The 19,217-nt window shown below is 37.6% G+C and overlaps 1 protein-coding gene across 1 annotated transcript; it reads right to left on the bottom strand.

The window, feature by feature from the left end:
- Nucleotides 1-202: 202 nt before the first annotated feature.
- LOC136179055 (mucin-2-like) lies at nucleotides 203-18,543 on the bottom strand (the record flags this gene model as incomplete). The annotated part of the gene is made up of 24 exons (XM_065953849.1): nucleotides 18,418-18,543; nucleotides 16,169-16,220; nucleotides 15,863-15,901; nucleotides 11,959-13,619; nucleotides 11,543-11,607; nucleotides 11,187-11,335; nucleotides 10,982-11,053; nucleotides 8,415-8,737; nucleotides 7,981-8,045; nucleotides 7,598-7,746; nucleotides 7,400-7,465; nucleotides 4,631-5,898; nucleotides 4,368-4,432; nucleotides 3,960-4,108; nucleotides 3,757-3,828; nucleotides 2,920-3,596; nucleotides 2,657-2,721; nucleotides 2,249-2,397; nucleotides 2,046-2,117; nucleotides 1,245-1,885; nucleotides 991-1,055; nucleotides 758-900; nucleotides 562-645; nucleotides 203-402 (listed from the first exon to the last, which is right to left on the bottom strand). Coding segments are annotated over exons 2-24 (6,273 nt in total), but the record flags the coding sequence as incomplete, so codon positions are not given.
- Between the last annotated feature and the right edge of the window lie 674 nt (nucleotides 18,544-19,217).

Here is a 19,217-nt window from a genome sequence, read left to right as displayed (position 1 = left end):
TGTTGACAGGTGGTGGTGAGGTCATGTTGACAGGTGGTGAGGTCATGTTGACAGGTGGTGGTGAGGTTATGTTTACAGGTGGTGGTGAGGTCATGTTGACAGGTGGTGAGGTTATGTTGACAGGTGGTGGTGAGGTCATGTTGACAGGTGGTGGTGAGGTCATGTTGACAGGTGGTGAGGTTATGTTTACAGGTGGTGGTGAGGTCATGTTGACAGGTGGTGAGGTCATGTTTACAGGTGGTGGTGAGGTCATGTTGACAGGTGGTGAGGTCATGTTGACAGGTGGTGGTGAGGTCATGTTGACAGGTGGTGAGGTTATGTTGACAGGTGGTGAGGTCATATTGATGGGGGGTGAGGTTGCATTGAGTGGTGGTGAGGTCATGTTGACCAGTTGTGAGGTTCCTGAAGGAAAGGAGGAAAAGACAAAATTTTCACCGGAGTTGTGATAATTACGTATTTGTATTTGTACACAAATTATGTATTTGTCTGAGTTGTTAAGTGACAATATTTCATTTCTTAAACGGAATTTAATTTCAATTTCACAGTACAACTGTGTAATACCTGGTGGAGAAGTTGTTCTCATTAATGTTGAAGGGGCAGCAGTTGTTGCTGCTGTTGGAGCTGTGGTAGTGGCAGCTGAAGAAACTAAACCGGAACAAATAATTAACAAAAAAAGAAAATATGGCATTGATCATGTATGTACCTGTATACATTTGCAGGGTAATTCAATTTGATCTCTATGTCTCCAATTACTAACCTGCAGTCACACTGCCTGCTAAAACGTTCAGAGTTGAGTTGCTAGTTAGTTCACTGCTGAGTTGTGAGGTAGCAGTGCTTGTTTCAGGAACTGAACTTTGATTCGTGAACGTGAGGGTTGAGCTGACAACCACTGATCCACTCCTACAGTAAATAAAGGGAAACATATACTGTCAAAGCATGTGAGCCGCAAATACAAAGCAAAATTTGTAAGCAATTTCAATTTTGGCTTACATGAATGAGTTAACTTTGGCGCAGATAAAGCTTGGTCCATATAGTCTGCGACCCACTTCATTTAACTGAAAGACAACATTATTGTCAGTTGCTCATAGGTTGTGATTTGTTTGTTATGGAGGCTGCAACATGTTATTTGATAACTTATATTGTACAGATCTTTGTATCAGAACTTGTTTTTGTCTATAATGTGGAAAATTGTCTTTGGCTTCATAAGAATATTTGTGCATGGTAGGAGTGCATTGAAATCTTACCTGTGACTCCACTGTTGAAGCTAAAGCCTGAAACTCTGAGGAAGATGTGTTTAAGAGATCTGATGTAAATGTTTGGTTGAGACTAAACTGAAGACCCAGGGTTCCCTCACTAGCTGCAGTTTGACCAGCTGTAGCATTGGGAGTAGCTGATGTAATATTCACAGTCTGTAATGGGGTTGGTGCAGCTGTTGATGTGAGAAGTGGTGAGGTCATGTTGACAGGTGATGAGGTTGCATTGAAAGGTGGTGAGGTCATATTGACCGGCGCTGAGGTTATGTTTACAGGTGGTGGTGAGGTCATGTTGACAGGTGGTGAGGTTGAATTGAAAGGTAGTGAGGTCATGCTGAAAGGTGGTGAGGTCATATTGACCGGCGCTGAGGTTATGTTTACAGGTGGTGGTGAGGTCATGTTGACAGATGGTGAGGTTGCATTGAAAGGTGGTGAGGTCATATTGACTGGCGCTGAGGTCATGTTGACAGGTGGTGGTGAGGTCATGTTGACATGTAGTGAGGTCATGCTGACAGGCAGTGAGGTTGCGTTGAGTGGTGGTGAGGTCATGTTGACAGGTGGTGAGGTCATATTGATGGGGGGTGAGGTTGCATTGAGTGGTGGTGATGTCATGTTGACCAGTTGTGAGGTTTCTGTAAGGAAAGGAGAAAAAGACAAAATTTTCTCCGGAGTTGTGATAATTACGTATTTGTATTTGTACATAAATTATATATTTGTGTGAGTTGTTAAGTGACAACATTTCACTTCTTAAATGGAATTTAATTTCAATTTCACAGTACGACTGTGTAATACCTGGTGGAGAAGTTGTGCTCATTAATGTTGTAGGGGCATCTGTGGCAGGAGCTTGAGTTGGTGCCAACACAACTGAAAAGATTCATTAAAGATGTTATTGTTTTCTTTAAATTATATTCTCATCACTACGGATACAGTTTGTGCTTTCAATAAATTATTTCAAAATTTCGCATCAACTATTCGGTTATCACATAATGTCCTACCAGCTGCACTAATAGATGATGTGTTGACAGGGAGGGAAAAATTAGAGCCGGAAACAGCAGTCGTCAAAGTGTCCACTGCAGAGCTAGCATTTGGCAGTGTTTGCACATCATTGAAGATCAGCAAAGCAGTCACCATAATAGATCCTGGCCTGTGACAGAAATGAATTGAAAAATATATTTTTTCAGCCCTTTTTTCATTTTAACTTTTAATTGCCATTGTTGTTTTCTGAACAAATAATCCCCCAAAATCTGTCCATATAACCTGAAAACTATTTTCTAATTTCAATGATAAACCAAAATGCATAGTCAAACAAAGCAAAGTACAACATATACCTCCATTTCAAGATATAACCTAAGAATACAAAAACAAATCTATAAAAACATGTAATAGCATGAAGTGATCAATACCTGAAACCTGTGACTTCAGTTCGATTGAAGGAATCTCCAAATCTTTGTGAGTATACCTTATTGAGCTGTGGAATAAATATTTACATGGAAATATTCAATATACACAATGATAAACAGTTCATGGTATATCACATGTATTAAATACATATCTATTTCATTGATTTCATATTCCAAAGCTTGTCATACAGTATACACATCTCATGCTTATGCTGTATATGATTTTGAAGCAAGCAAAAACCACAATAGAAAACAGTTTGACTTACTGAGTTGGTGACTTGCATCTCTAACGCTTTGAAAGCTGGTGAGGATTTGTTTGCCAGATCTTGTTCGAACGTTTGCTGCAAACTAAATCCCAGATCAATCTTTGGTTCTATTGGTTGTGGAGGTGTTGATGTAGTAGCTGGACCAGTTGTTGTAACTGGTTGTCCTGATGTTCCAGTTTCTACTGGGGAGGTTGCATTGAGTGGTGGTGAAGTCATGTTTACAGGTGGTGAGGTTGTGTTCACTGGTGGTGAGGTCATGTTGACTGGTGGTGAGGTTATGTTTACAGGTGGTGGTGAGGTCATGTTGACATGCGGTGAGGTTATGTTGACAGGTGGTGGTGAGGTCATGTTTACAGGTGGTGGTGAGGTCATGTTGACTGGAGGTGAGGTTATGTTTACAGGTGGTGGTGAAGTAATGTTGACATGCGGTGAGGTCATGTTGACAGGTGGTGGTGAGGTCATGTTGACTGGTGGTGAGGTTATGTTTACAGGTGGTGGTGAGGTCATGTTGACAGGTGGTGAGGTTGCAATGAAAGGTGGTGAGGTCATATTGACTGGCGCTGAGGTTATGTTTACAGGTGGTGGTGAGGTCATGTTGACAGGTGGTGAGGTCATATTGATGGGGGGTGAGGTTGCATTGAGTGGTGGTGATGTCATGTTGACCAGTTGTGAGGTTTCTGTAAGGAAAGGAGAAAAAGACAAAATTTTCTCCGGAGTTGTGATAATTACGTATTTGTATTTGTACATAAATTATATATTTGTGTGAGTTGTTAAGTGACAACATTTCACTTCTTAAATGGAATTTAATTTCAATTTCACAGTACGACTGTGTAATACCTGGTGGAGAAGTTGTGCTCATTAATGTTGTAGGGGCATCTGTGGCAGGAGCTTGAGTTGGTGCCAACACAACTGAAAAGATTCATTAAAGATGTTATTGTTTTCTTTAAATTATATTCTCATCACTACGGATACAGTTTGTGCTTTCAATAAATTATTTCAAAATTTCGCATCAACTATTCGGTTATCACATAATGTCCTACCAGCTGCACTAATAGATGATGTGTTGACAGGGAGGGAAAAATTAGAGCCGGAAACAGCAGTCGTCAAAGTGTCCACTGCAGAGCTAGCATTTGGCAGTGTTTGCACATCATTGAAGATCAGCAAAGCAGTCACCATAATAGATCCTGGCCTGTGACAGAAATGAATTGAAAAATATATTTTTTCAGCCCTTTTTTCATTTTAACTTTTAATTGCCATTGTTGTTTTCTGAACAAATAATCCCCCAAAATCTGTCCATATAACCTGAAAACTATTTTCTAATTTCAATGATAAACCAAAATGCATAGTCAAACAAAGCAAAGTACAACATATACCTCCATTTCAAGATATAACCTAAGAATACAAAAACAAATCTATAAAAACATGTAATAGCATGAAGTGATCAATACCTGAAACCTGTGACTTCAGTTCGATTGAAGGAATCTCCAAATCTTTGTGAGTATACCTTATTGAGCTGTGGAATAAATATTTACATGGAAATATTCAATATACACAATGATAAACAGTTCATGGTATATCACATGTATTAAATACATATCTATTTCATTGATTTCATATTCCAAAGCTTGTCATACAGTATACACATCTCATGCTTATGCTGTATATGATTTTGAAGCAAGCAAAAACCACAATAGAAAACAGTTTGACTTACTGAGTTGGTGACTTGCATCTCTAACGCTTTGAAAGCTGGTGAGGATTTGTTTGCCAGATCTTGTTCGAACGTTTGCTGCAAACTAAATCCCAGATCAATCTTTGGTTCTATTGGTTGTGGAGGTGTTGATGTAGTAGCTGGACCAGTTGTTGTAACTGGTTGTCCTGATGTTCCAGTTTCTACTGGGGAGGTTGCATTGAGTGGTGGTGAAGTCATGTTTACAGGTGGTGAGGTTGTGTTCACTGGTGGTGAGGTCATGTTGACTGGTGGTGAGGTTATGTTTACAGGTGGTGGTGAGGTCATGTTGACATGCGGTGAGGTTATGTTGACAGGTGGTGGTGAGGTCATGTTTACAGGTGGTGGTGAGGTCATGTTGACTGGAGGTGAGGTTATGTTTACAGGTGGTGGTGAAGTAATGTTGACATGCGGTGAGGTCATGTTGACAGGTGGTGGTGAGGTCATGTTGACTGGTGGTGAGGTTATGTTTACAGGTGGTGGTGAGGTCATGTTGACAGGTGGTGAGGTTGCAATGAAAGGTGGTGAGGTCATATTGACTGGCGCTGAGGTTATGTTTACAGGTGGTGGTGAGGTCATGTTGACTGGAGGTGAGGTCATGTTTAGAGGTGGTGGTGAGGTTCTGTTTACAGGTGGTGGTGAGGTCATGTTGACACGCAGTGAGGTTGTGTTGAGTGGTGGTGAGGTCATGTTGACAGGTGTGGATATTATGTTTACAGGTGGTGGTGAAGTCATGTTGATGAGTGGTGAGGTTATGTTTACAGGTGGTGGTGAGGTCATGTTGACACGCGGTGAGGTTGCATTGAGTGGTGGTGAGGTCATATTGATGAGTGGTGAGGTTATGTTTACAGGTGGTGGTGAGGTCATGTTGACACGCGGTGAGGTTGCATTGAGTGGTGGTGAGGTCATGTTGACTGGTGGTGAGATCATGTTGAGTGGTGGTGAGGTCATGTTGACTGGTGGTGAGGTCATGTTGACTGGTGGTGAGGTCATGTTGACTGGTGGTGAGATCATGTTGAGTGGTGGTGAGGTCATGTTGAGTGGTGGTGAGGTCATGTTGACAGGTGTGGATATTATTTCTACAGGTGGTGGTGAAGTCATGTTGACAGGTGGTGAGGTTGCATTGAGCGATGGTGAGGGTATGTTGACAGGCGGTGAGGTTACGTTGAGTGGTGGTGAGGTCATGTTTACAGGTTGTTGTGAGGTCATGTTGACAGGTGGTGGTGAGGTCATGTTGACCAGCGGTGAAGTTTCTGTAAGGAAAGCGTGAAAATTTCATTGGAGATGTGATAATTACAATGTATTTGTGTGAGTTGTTAAGTGACACCCTTAATTCTTTTAAACAGAATTTCATTGAATTTCACAATACAACACCTAAGTAACTGAAAATGAAACAATACAAGCATGGTAAGGCAAGGCAACTTTATTTGTATAACATACTTTGACATTTTAAACAGTATCTTGTAATGCCATTGTACAGTAAAATCATGGTTTAAAGAATTTAGTTTTTCTAAGAAATTGTATTCAAAGCATCAAGGTGAATGTCTTGAGTTACATGAATGGGAGTAACATTGACATGAACTGGATGTTCATGGTATAACTGTGGCAGCAGTAGTTGAAGTTGGTGATTAGTTTGTTCAAGAAAAACTGGAAAAAATATTAAAATAGTGTTATTCACATATGTTCAATCACATTTTAATTATGTTTCAACGGTATGTCTATGTAGTGTAGTATGTCTATTTCTACTGTAAAATATTGAAAAAACAAACATATAGATGATGGGTTGATGCTGAGTATAGACAGTGTTTTCAGCAGCCAACAAAGTATCTTTTGCAGCACTTCTATAGGAAGTATGTTCACATTGTTTAATACCAGATAAGCGTTGACCCAATATGACCCATAACTACAATAATACATTAGAAAAGTTATCCTTATGTTCTTCTTCTTTCTAGACAAGACACAATGGAAAGTTTTAAATGAAGATATCCACGTGAAATACAATAAAAATAATTTACTGTTGCAAAATCAAGAAATACTGTTTTCAATTAACTCAAACCTCATCTCTCTTCAGTATGTCAAATTAAGTCGATTTTAGATTTGGGGTGGATGTATGCTAATTAGCATTTGTTGATTTGAAGCTTTGCCTCTCAGGGACAGTTAGCAGTTAACTAGTTAATTTCACCACTTTTAGAAAACAGACAGCTAATGTTATAGTTGTATAACCAAATATGAAAGAACAAAAGAATGGGAAAAAATAGATTTAAAATCATCAGCAGAGAAATTCAAAGAAAGTGAAGAGTTTTACCTGAAAATAGAGTTGTGTGAACTGGTTTTCATGCAGTTGTATCTTGTAGCAAGGCTTTGTTTCTTAGTGGTACTGGTTATGTAACACATACACACATACTTTCGGGAGTTTAAATGGACTGCCAGAGACAGTATGAGTGGTTGCATTGACAGTTTGTGAGGACATGTGGACTGCTGTTGAGGTTGCATTAAATGTTTAGAATGTTACATTTACTGCTGGTTTGCTTATCGATTGATGTTAAGATCATGTTGATTAGTAGTGAGGTCATTAGAACTGTATTTGAGGTTACTTTGAGAAGTCTTGCTGTAAAGTCCAATCATTTTGATGAACTAAATATAAGATTTGACCTTTCCCCTTTTAGTTGAGATTACGTTCAACTGTTATAACTGTGACAATGACTTTTTACTCGTGTCTTGGACAATGTTTTTGGACTGATGTCATTTTAATACCTGGTGAGGGAGTTTTGTTTGTCAGTGTTGTAGAGACAACTGAGGCTTCAGTTGGTGCCAACACAACTGAAAATAAGAATTATCAAATGGTTATTGTTTTCTTTAGGATATATCATCAATGTCACAGATTCAGCTTGAGGGCGGAATGAAGAGTTGCAAATTGTACATTCATTATTTGGTAATAAAATGATGTCCTACCAGTTGTAGTGATTGATGATGTGTTGACAGAGAGGGAAAAGTTAGAGCTGGAAGCTGCAGTCTTCAAAGTGTCAGCTGCAGAGCTAGCATTTGGTAGTGTTGCTACCTTATTGAATATCAGCTCAGCATCTACCACAACAGATCCTTGGCTGTGACAAAAATAGTTGTAATGAGTCATTTTTTCGGCCTACTCATATTTGGCCAATGTTGCCATTGTTGTTGAATACTGTCTCCAGGAGAAGGACAATATTTTTTAACAAGCAAACAATGTAAGAACTCTAGGCAAAAAATACTTATTGTTTTACATACTGTAAGAAAAGAGCTGATACAATTTTTAAAAAGTCTAAAACTTTTTAAGATGTAAAGCAAGCAGTGTTTTATACCTGAAACCTTTGACGACAGTTCGATTGAAGGTCAGTCCAAATTTTTGTGAATAGACTGTGTTGAGCTGTAATTTATTTTTTAAAGAACAGATTATAAATTTCCATAAATATGAAGAGAATGAAGTTGTAATGTTAAAAATAATCAGATGTTATGGTTCTAATGTATTCTGTGTTTCTAAATTTTCATTACTTTTGGAAAACGAGTTAAATGTGCCTTGTTCAGTCAACCTGATTATACATTTTTAACTCTAGCATTGTGGTTTCTTCAAAACTGCTTATTATTCAAGTAAATCCCAAATTTTTTCACGTTGCTCATGATTTGCCTCTGATCAAAGGTGTATAAATATAGAATTACTAGGATAAACTTGAATAACAACTACAGAATCTAATTATGGAATGATGCAAAAACAGCAATAAGTCATTTTTGAACTTACCGCATTGGTTACTTGCTCATTCAATTCCTTGAACTCTGGCGAAGTTCTGTTTGTAAGTTCTTTTGTAAATGTTTGCTGCAATTTGAATTCCAACTTAATTTTTGGCTCTGCTGGTGGAGCAGTTGTGGTTGTAGAGGTGGTGACAGGTGAGGAAGGTATACTGACATTTGTTGCACTGGTCGTCAGAGTTGTCATTTCAGCAATTGGTGAAGTCATGGTTACATTTGCTGAGCTTTCATCTCGAGTTTTTGTGGATGGATGAATGGATGAGGTTGCAATGCCTGTTGTTGATGTTATGCTGGCCAAAGGTGAAGTTTTGTTGACTGGAGATGAGGTGATATGGATTGGAGATGAAGATGCATTGACTAGTACTGAGTTGATTTCAACATATGGTAAAGTACTGTTGACTCCTGCTGTGATTTCATTAAAAGGCTGGGAGGTTACATCAACTGTTGATGAATTTATATGGATTAGAGTTGAGGTTACATTGGCTGATGATGTTATGTGTTCTTTTGATGAGGTTGTGGTAACTGCTGGTGATGTTGTAGTGACCAATGGTGAAATTTTGTTGACTGTCATTGAGGTGATATGGATTGGAGTTGAGGTTGTGTTAACTGGTGGTAAAGACACACTCACAACTGATGTATCCACGTGAACTTGTGTTGTGGTTACATTGGATGATGATGATGATGTTATGTGTTCTGTTGATAAGATTGTAGTGACTGCTGATGATGTTATAATGACCAGTGGTGAAGTTTTGTTGACTGTTAATGAGGGGATATGGATTAGAGTTGATGTTGATGTTGCATTTACTGGTGGTGCCGACACACTGACTACTGATGTAACTATGTTAAGTGGTGTTGAAGTTACATTGGCTGATGATGATGTAGTGCATTCTGTTGATGAGGTTGTAGTGACTGCTGATGATGTTATGGTGACCAATGGTGAAGTTTTGTTGACTGTCAATGAAGTAATATGGATTGAAGTTGAGTTTGCATTGACTCTTTCTGAGGTGACTTCAACAGTTGGTGAAGTCCTGTTGACTCCCGCTGTGATTTCATTTACAGACTGGGAGGTTACATGGACTGTTGATGAGGTGATATGGATAGGAGTTGAGGTTGTATTAACTGGTGGTGAGGACATACTGACTACTGTTGTAACCATGTTAATTGGTGTTGTAATTATGTTGGCTGATGATGATGTATTGTGTTCAGTTGATGAGGTTGCAGAGACTGCTGGTGATGTTAAGGTGACATTGGTGAAGATTTGTGAAGATTTGTTGATTGTTAATGAAGTAATATGGATTGGAGTTGAGGTTGCATTGACTCGTACTGAGGTGACTTCAACAGTTGGTGAAGTCCTGTTGACTCCCGCTGTGATTTCATTTAATGGCGGGGAGGTTACATGGACTGTTGATGAGGTAATATGGATTGGAGTTGAGGTTTCATTTACTGTTGGTGAGGACATATTGGCTACTGATGTAACTATGTTAAGTGGTGTTGAAGTTACATTGGTTGATGATGATGTAGTGTATTCTGTTGATGAGGTTGTAGTGACTGCTGATGATGTTATGGTGACCAATGGTGAAGTTTTGTTGACTGTCAATGAAGTAATATGGATTGAAGTTGAGTTTGCATTGATTCTTTCTGAGGTGACTTCAACAGTTGGTGAAGTCCTGTTGACTCCCGCTGTGATTTCATTTACAGACTGGGAGGTTACATGGACTGTTGATGAGGTGATATGGATAGGAGTTGAGGTTGTATTAACTGGTGGTGAGGTCATACTGACTACTGTTGTAACCATGTTAAGTGGTGTTGTAATTATGTTGGCTGATGGTGATGTATTGTGTTCAGTTGATGAGGTTGCAGAGACTGCTGGTGATGTTAAGGTGACATTGGTGAAGATTTGTGAAGATTTGTTGATTGTTAATGAAGTAATATGGATTGGAGTTGAGGTTGCATTGACTCGTACTGAGGTGACTTCAACAGTTGGTGAAGTCCTGTTGACTCCCGCTGTGATTTCATTTAATGGCGGGGAGGTTACATGGACTGTTGATGAGGTAATATGGATTGGAGTTGAGGTTTCATTAACTGTTGGTGAGGACATATTGGCTACTGATGTAACCATGGCACGTCGTGTTGAGGTTACATTGGCTAATGATGATGTAACATGTTCTGTTGATGTGGTTGGAATGCTTGCCGATGTGGTCAAATGGAGTGATTCAGAGGTTGTTGGTGGTGGTGGTGAGGATGATTTTACAGTAGGAGAGGTTTGTCTGACTGGGTAAATATTTGATTATGTTAGTTAAATGGAACATTTTTTATCCCAATCAATAATTGTGTAAGAGTGTAGACAGTTTAGTGGAAGAGTATTCCTAAAATAATCGTTTAAACAGAGATTCAGTTGCTGAGTGAGTTTTTCAATTGAAGAGGAATTCTAATAAGCTGCTCATATTTAAGTGACAGAAATGACATATTGTGACAGCAAGTCCATCTAAGTTGTGCTGTATTTCATTTGCTAAGCTGAATGGATTTGCAATTCAATGGATGATTGTGTCATGACTGTACCTGATGCGAGAGTGGTTTTCATCTGTGTTGAAGGTGCAGCCGTGGCTGGGGCTTCAGTTGGTGCCAACACAACTAAAAACAAGATGTGTTTAATATGTGATGATGTTCTCTTATTAGTAATTTTGGGTTAGTATTTTCCTAAAAAAAAAAAATAATCTACAACAATGTTTGGCATTAACATTTTGAGATAGATGACATTTCTTACCAGTTGTAGTGATTGATGATGTGTTTACAGAGATAGAAAAATTAGAGCTGGAAGCAGCAGTCTTCAAAGTGTCAGCTGCAGAGCTAGCATTTGGTAGTGTTTCTACCTTATTGAATATCAGCTCAGCATCTACCACAACGGATCCTTGACTGTGACAGAAATAGTTTTAAAATATTTGGCTATTATTTCCTTTGTATAAAGTCTCAAGGAGGATAACATTTTTGAATGAGAGAACAATGTAAAATCAAGGAGAAAAAAACATACATTTTCTTATTTCTCATGGAAGAAATTAATTAATAAATTATCAAAATGTATGAAACAATTTTTAAAATTGAAAAGCAAGCAGTGTTTTATACCTGAAACCTTTGACGACAGTTCGATTGAAGGTGGGTCCAAATTTTTGTGAATAGACTGTGTTGAGCTGCAAATTATTTTTTAAAGAACATTTTCAATCAATAAAAGAGAATGAGTATCTTTTTTTTGGTCTATTGTAAGCTATTCTGCGTCCATGAATGTTAATTACTCTTTGAAAATAAGTTAAATGTCCCTCGTCATGTCAATCATCATAATTATACTGTATATTTCAAACACCAGCATTTTTATTTATTTCATACTGTTTGCTAGTCAAAAGAATCTTACAATATTCCACATTGATTAGCCTCTAAAATATTGGTGTTTTAAAATATATAAACATTAAGCTGGACTTGAATAACAAATCTGAAATCTGATGTGGAAAGATGCAGAAACTGCAATTAAGTATATTTGAACTTACTGTGTTGGTTACTTGCTCATTCAATTTCTTGAACTCTGGCGAGGATTGGTTTGTAAGTTCTTGTGTAAATGTTTGCTGCAACTTGAATTCCAACTTAATTTTTGGCTCTGCTGGTGGGGCAGTTGTAGTTGTCGTGGTTGGTGCACCGGTTGTGGTAATTGTTTGTGCTGAGGTTGCACTTATTGCTGTTGTAGTCATCCGAGTCAAAAGTGAGGTCATTGTGACTTGTGGTGAGGTCATTGGTGAGGATGCAGTGACTGGTGACAAAGTGTAATTTACTGGACTTGAGGTAAATTCCTCACTAGTGACAGGTGAGGAGGGAATGCTGACAATTGTTGAAGGCATGTTGGCATTTTGTGAAGTTGCACTGGCATTAAGAGATGTCATTTCAGCTATTGGTGAAGTCACAGTTACACCTGCTGAGCTTTCATCTCGAGTTTTTGCGGATGGATGCAGGGATGAGGTTACAATGCCTGTTTGTGATGTTATGGTGACCAATGGTGAAGTTTTGTTGACTGGTGATGAAGTGTAATTTACTGGATTTGAGGTATATGCCTCACTTTTAGTGACAGGTGCAGAGGAAACGCAGACAATTGTTGAGGTCATGTTCGCTTGTGGTGAAGTTGCACTGGTGGTTAGAGATGTAATTTCAGCAATTGATGATGTCATGGTGACACCTGCTGCGGTTTGACTCAATGGTGGTGTGGCTTTGTTGACTGTGAATGAGGTGACATTGATTGAAGTTGAGGTTGCATTGACTGGCAGTGAAGTCATTTTGGCAGAGGGTGTAGTCTTGATGGCACCTGCAGAGGTTTCATTTAACAGTTTTGTAGAAAAGTGACCTGTTGATGGGGTTCCATTGCTTGTTGGTGAGATCATGGTTACATCTTGAGTAGATGCTTTGACATTTGATGACGTCAGGTGATGTGATGATGAGGTTACATTGTCTGTTGGTAATGTGGCGTTGAGTGGTGGTGAGGTTGTGTTAACTGGGGATGAGCTAATATTTGGTGAATTTGGGTTTTCTGTTAGAGACGTTGAATCTGTAATTGGTGAGGTTTCAGTTGGTGATGATGAGGTATTGTATGGGTTTGAGGTCAGGTGGATGGATGGTGATGTTTTACTGTATGGAGGTGAGGTTTCCATGACAGTTGTTGAGGTTTTATCACTTGGCAGTGAGGTTGTATTGTCTAGAAATGAAGTTGCATTAGTTTGAGTTGAGGTCATTTCTCTTGATGATGATGTGACATCAACATGTGAGATTGTATTGCTTATTGGAGTAGTTGCTTTCAGGAATGGTGAAATAGTATTTGCAAGTGTAGTTGTTAAATTAATTTGTGTTGAGCTCAAATGGACTGGTGGTGTGGTTACATTGACTGAGGCTGAGGTCATTTGGTTTGGTGATGATGTTTGGTTAACTGGTGTTGGGGCCCTGTTGACCATGGATGAGGTGTCATACACTGGTGTTGAGGTTATTATGACTGTTGGTGAGGTTACATTGACTGAAGATGTTGTCTTGATTGATTGAGACTTTGAAGTGGTTTGTTGTGAGACACTTTTGAATGTTGCAGATATGCTGCCTGGTGATGATGCTGTGTTGATTGGTGATGACGTTGTGTTGATTGGTGATGATGTTATGTTGATTGGTGATGTTGTGTTAACTGTAGGAATGTGAAATAAGCAAAAACAAAGTTACTGAAAACAGTTGAATAACTTTTTTCCTTTTGTTTCTGATATACACTAAAAGTATTTTTGATACAATATTAAGGTTTTTATATTTGTGGTCGGAAACCTTGATATTATTTTACAACTTTGTGATAAGTTTAAGTTCTACATGTTTTCAATCACATATTGGTTTGAACAAAATAATTTAAAAAAAATCATCAACCTTAAATGTATCAAATCCTCCAGTTACAAGTGTCCTTTCCTTCATTGTTGTAGTCTTATAGTCTGTAGTCTAAGCACTAGATGTTGTGCTACCACTAACAGACATTTATGTGTAGATAAGTTATGAAAGTATCCATTCAGTCTTTAACAATGGGGTTATTTCAAATTGTATATTGATTTTATTTCTGTTATCCTTCACAATAACTTTGATGTTTAAAGATACATAATTAGAGTACAGTCCTTGGCTTCTTTTATGTTTTGCTTTGCTCATATTTTGATTAATCAAATTTACCAACATTTTCATGACATTTCAGACAATAAGCTTCAATAACAAACTAAACTCATCAACCTGCTGTAACAGTTTTAAACCACAAAGACGGTAAATAAAATCATAGTGCCTCATTCACATACCCACAAAGTAAGTCTGTACTTTGTCGAACTCAGATATAATTTTAATCAAGATGTGGGGGTTATAAAGATGTGCCAGTCCACTCTCAGAATAAATACAAACAAAATACAACACCCACATTGCATCAGATATTCATTTTATAGAGTTTTAAAATATAAACCAAAATTTAAATGGAATAAATTCACTTTGAATCTTGATAATTCTAAATGTGTTATGTTAAAGAACAATTTCACTGCAACACTAGACACCCTGAACATATTCAGTGGCTTACATATCAACCTGGCTAAACAATCAGTCTCTCACAAAAACAAAAGATTGTTATTTTTTGGAGACCAAATTTTGTTAGTGATCCATGTCCTATTCAATGCAGAAGACCCACGCTGCGGTCAATACTCGAAAGAGACCTCCGATCTCCATCAACAGTCTTCTCGGGTCCAACCCAATAAGCTTCAGTTATGTAGCCAATCCAGCGCCAGATAGGATGATACGATTTTGAGAGCTTTTAACCATTAAAAGATGGAAAGCATGAAGTTGTTGCTCTTCCCATAATATTTCCGTTTACCTTACCTCATTGCACCCAGCCCCATTCCCATTGGTTCATTTTCAAGATATAACCTCTCTAGAACCAATTAAGTCAAATGGTCCTTTAAAGTCATTTTTAAATAGAGTGTAAATATTTAATGACACTTTAAAAGAAAACTGTCATGTAAAAGGTTGGTTTCACCAACTCAAAAGTGTGTTGGAAATCTTTTGGTCAATTAAAAATATTATTAAAAGGGACATCCACTTTTTGGAAAAATCAACTGTCACAGTGTTTTTGAACATATATTTTAGGAGTGTCTACCTCTTAAAGACTAAAATACATATCAAACTCACACGAGTTGCGATCAAACAGTTGATTAATCACGATTGACTACTGAAATTTAGTTATTGATTGTGATTATATTTTTCTATTAATAATTTGAAGTAATAATTTGATCATATACATACAGTATTGTTGTCCGTCAAATAATTATTCTACTATTAATAATTCTGCTTACTATTACTCAGAGCCAGTCATTAGCTTAATGTATTCCCTTTAACGCTCTACAGACCCATAAACATTATCATATCAACATATTGCTAATCAAGCTTAAATTTAGGAATTAATTTAATACCTTTAGGTACTCTTTCATTTTAAAATTGTATGCAGGATTTTAACATCCGAGGTCTACAAACAACAATGATAAACTCTGCAGCTTCAATCAAACTCAATAAAAACATTTAAATATAAATAAATAAATAAACATTTAAACTTAATGTACGTACAACAATGTGATTAATATTATTTATGTGGTATACTTTTTTTTGACATTGTCATAGGGTCTCTGTGTGGGTCCAGAGTTTATGACAGCAGGCTAACCAATGAGCTCAACAAACTGTTTCTCACTTCCTGTTCATGACAAGTTTTATTTACTATTTCCTAGACTGTTCTTTCCTTGTTGAAAAAAATGTATTCCTTGTTAGCCGTGATGTCAGATAATAAAAAAAAGGCACCATTTGAACACGTTGTTCTTGATTTTGTACTCACAAGTCTTTAAAGAATGTACAGTTGCACTGTGATCTTACCCGTTGTCGAGTTGGTGGTCGATGCTGTTCCCAGAAGTCCTGTAGGAGAAAAAATGTAAAAATGGTCAAATATATAATCAGTCAAATTCTGGCAGACTGGGTTCGAATCCCACCTGTGGCTCCTTTCCCACATGTCATTCCCCACTCTCTCTCTCTCTCTCCCTGATTTCCGGCTCTATCCATTGTCCTATCTCTCCATTGGAGGCACGGAAAGCCCAAAAATAAATCTTAAAAAAAAAAAATACTAAATCTGACGCAGACACACACACACACAGTCACAAAGATTAATGCACTCGAACAAAATACCTGCTAATAGGAGAAGGAGTATGGGGGGGTCCATCTTCCTGCCGTTTGTTTCCTGTGAGAAGTTGAGAATTCATTATTTATACATTTATACATGTATATTGTCCATGAATACTACTATATTAAAAACCCATCTCATTGTAAAGTAAACAGATCTACAACACCACAAACAGCAGCCTCAGACATTACCAGAATGTATAGTCAGAACCTGATAATCTGGCAACTGAATTTTTTGGATTATTTGTAATTGTTTTTTAAATACTTTTTTAATCCCTGAGGGAAATTCTGGTTTACACTGTTATTTCTGAGAGATGCTTGTCACACACATGATTTGGCAGGCACTCAAAATTTAAGAGACTGAAAACATGCTGAGTGTGACATGCTTCATCAAGTATGCAGACAATCTGGAGGGGCCAGTATGGCTAGTTTTCCCTTATCTGGTAAGGGAGTGTCACAGCTCCATTTATTTAGTTTTTCAAGATTTCAAACACAGGCACACACTGTATGTGCAAGACTAGTAAAGTGTCTCCACCAATACAACTCATAATAACACAATTATAACTCAGATTCCTTTCAGAAAACTCTTATTTAATTGAGCAGTGCGGATCTGGATTTGACTTGTGGCATCATGTTGAATCCTAGAGGGTAAAAAATAGAGAGAATAGCTACATTTTGCAGGGCAATGAAAGAGAGCTCCAATACCACCAACACATCTAAGGTACCACAGAGAAGGATCCCGGAGATGGGCAGAATCTTGGGGACTTATTGCCCAATGAGCCAGCCTGTTTAGTGGTAATGAATACTAAGTGATCACTTTACAAGTTTTTTTTTCTTTGTAGTTAACTTAAGTATTATATCTATAAGTTAGAAGGAAGTTATCAAATTGTGCCCTAACTCTAAACCTCCACAATATTTTCAGGATAGAATCCTGAAAGAAGTGTCAAAGCTAAAATATATTTACAAATCTCCACAGCTAGGATGATAAAAGTAAGATCATCAACTTTCATATGGGCTGAAATTAGCAAATAAAGTCTGTCAGTTGTCTGTCAAAAAGATCTCATTGTTTTGTCATGCAGATTGTCTTAGCGGGGAGAGGCAACCACACAAGTAAACTTGTAAGATAAGATAAGGTGTACTTTGATTAAGCTGTAGGGGACTTTTTTTGGGACTCTGTACTGCAGTTACTGCCTTAATAAATCAAACATTCTTGATCATTAATTAATAGAATTGAATTCACAATTTCAGGACATTAAATTGTATGAACTTTCAGTTAGGGTCTGGGATTAACTCAATTTGTGTATTTGTAATAACATGTTTGTTTTTTACAATGTAAATAAAATCTTCATTTGTGGAAATCCATGTTAGATTAATTGAGTTGCTACAGTGGAATATCTTTGCTCTTATGTATGTTACATCAAGCGGTCAATGCATTGAGCTGCAGATAGCGAGCCACACCCTGACGACACCTAGCATTGCAATCCATCAGTGTTAACAATGAATGCATGTTTGCATGAATGCATGTTTAACAGTTAAAGCCTTCAGAATAATAGGCACTGTTTTTAACTAATGTTTTGTTGAGCTTAAGCTTAAGTTTACTTTATTTTGTTTAACAGCACAACAGAGGTCAAAGCTGTGCCTGAGCAAATACGTATAAAGTAGTCGTAAATAAATTAACTTCAAAGGAGAAACAAAGATGGACAGCATATTGAAAATATTCCTGTAAAAGATTGCCTCTGAACCCAAATTGAAATCTTCCATTCAAAATAAAAATATTCAATACACACAACAAAAAAAATCAGTACTTAAAATAACCGATTCAAAGTAGTGTGTATTCATATTGGTATTAAGCAGAGAAAATTGATGCACAATCTGTGGCTTATTAGAAGACACATTTTCAAATTAGTAGAAGTAAAACATCGTGACGAACAAACAAAAACAAAACAGTGCAAATATATAATGTGAAAAAGATATGTCTGCAATAATCTTAGGTGCAATAACAGATGTAAGAGATGTACAGAATTTTGCAGGACAAGAAAACATATTTATATTTTTATTTCATTGTACAGTGTCTCCCTTTGTAATTTTTATCTTCAAAAGAGTTGATAGTTTCTGTACAGTTTATCTTTTTTTTCTTTACAAATGGCATTAAACATCTAATCTAATCTGTTCTAATCTGATGCAGTGTAAGATTGTGTTGTAAATGTCTGAAATGTTCAGTTATTAAAAGCCATGTTGAAATTATTTTCTCTTACCCCTGTGGAGTCCTAAGTCCAACTTTGCAAAAAAGTCTTGTTATATTCACAGCAGTTGTTGTAAGAGCTGACACTTAGAAGTGTCTCACCTGCTTGGGTCAGAAATTGGAAGTGAGAACTTGTCGGTGAGTGAGGTTTTTGTTAGAGACAAGAAATGCTTGCTCTTTCAAACACATGACATAACTTGCCAGACTTGTTTTGCTGGGCATCATTTCCAGGCAGAAAGGATGGAGCAGAGCTCAAGGCACAATAAGTACAGTTCATGGCCGTTGAGAGATGCATGCATTGCGAGCAGTGAACGCATCCCTACTATTTCAAACATGTGCAAGGTGTCACAATTTAGTCTAAGCTTCTGGTTCCATATGTCACCCTTACCATTAATACTTAAAAAGATCCAGTAGCCTATTGTCTGTAACATGGTTGTGAGCGAGCAATGCATCTTGCTCTGCACCATTACCTTTAATGATGATCACGGGGACGACTGATTTATTACTTTACAACCACCTTTTTTTTTGCATCTCGAGCAACCGAGGATAGGTATGTCACTTTGTGGCAACTTTGTATGAAACTTATTTTTTTTATTTTAAGGTCAGCAGAGTCCTAAAAAGATATTCTTTAAAGAACCACACACAGTCATTTCTTTATTGTCTTAATCTTCAGCTACAGCAGGTTTTGCACTGCTTCCTATTGAAAAGTCAGACTGAATGCATCAGTCCTTAATTTATTGCCAGCAGCTCCAACAGGTTATGCCACAAAATCAGGTATTTGACTGTTAAAGTCCAACGCTCTGAGCGTTAGCA

The sequence above is a fragment of the Labrus bergylta genome, chromosome 1 (assembly GCF_963930695.1).
Source record: "Labrus bergylta chromosome 1, fLabBer1.1, whole genome shotgun sequence".
In the NCBI taxonomy this organism is placed as follows: domain Eukaryota; kingdom Metazoa; phylum Chordata; class Actinopteri; order Labriformes; family Labridae; genus Labrus; species Labrus bergylta.
This window is presented reverse-complemented; position numbering and strand designations above follow the sequence as displayed.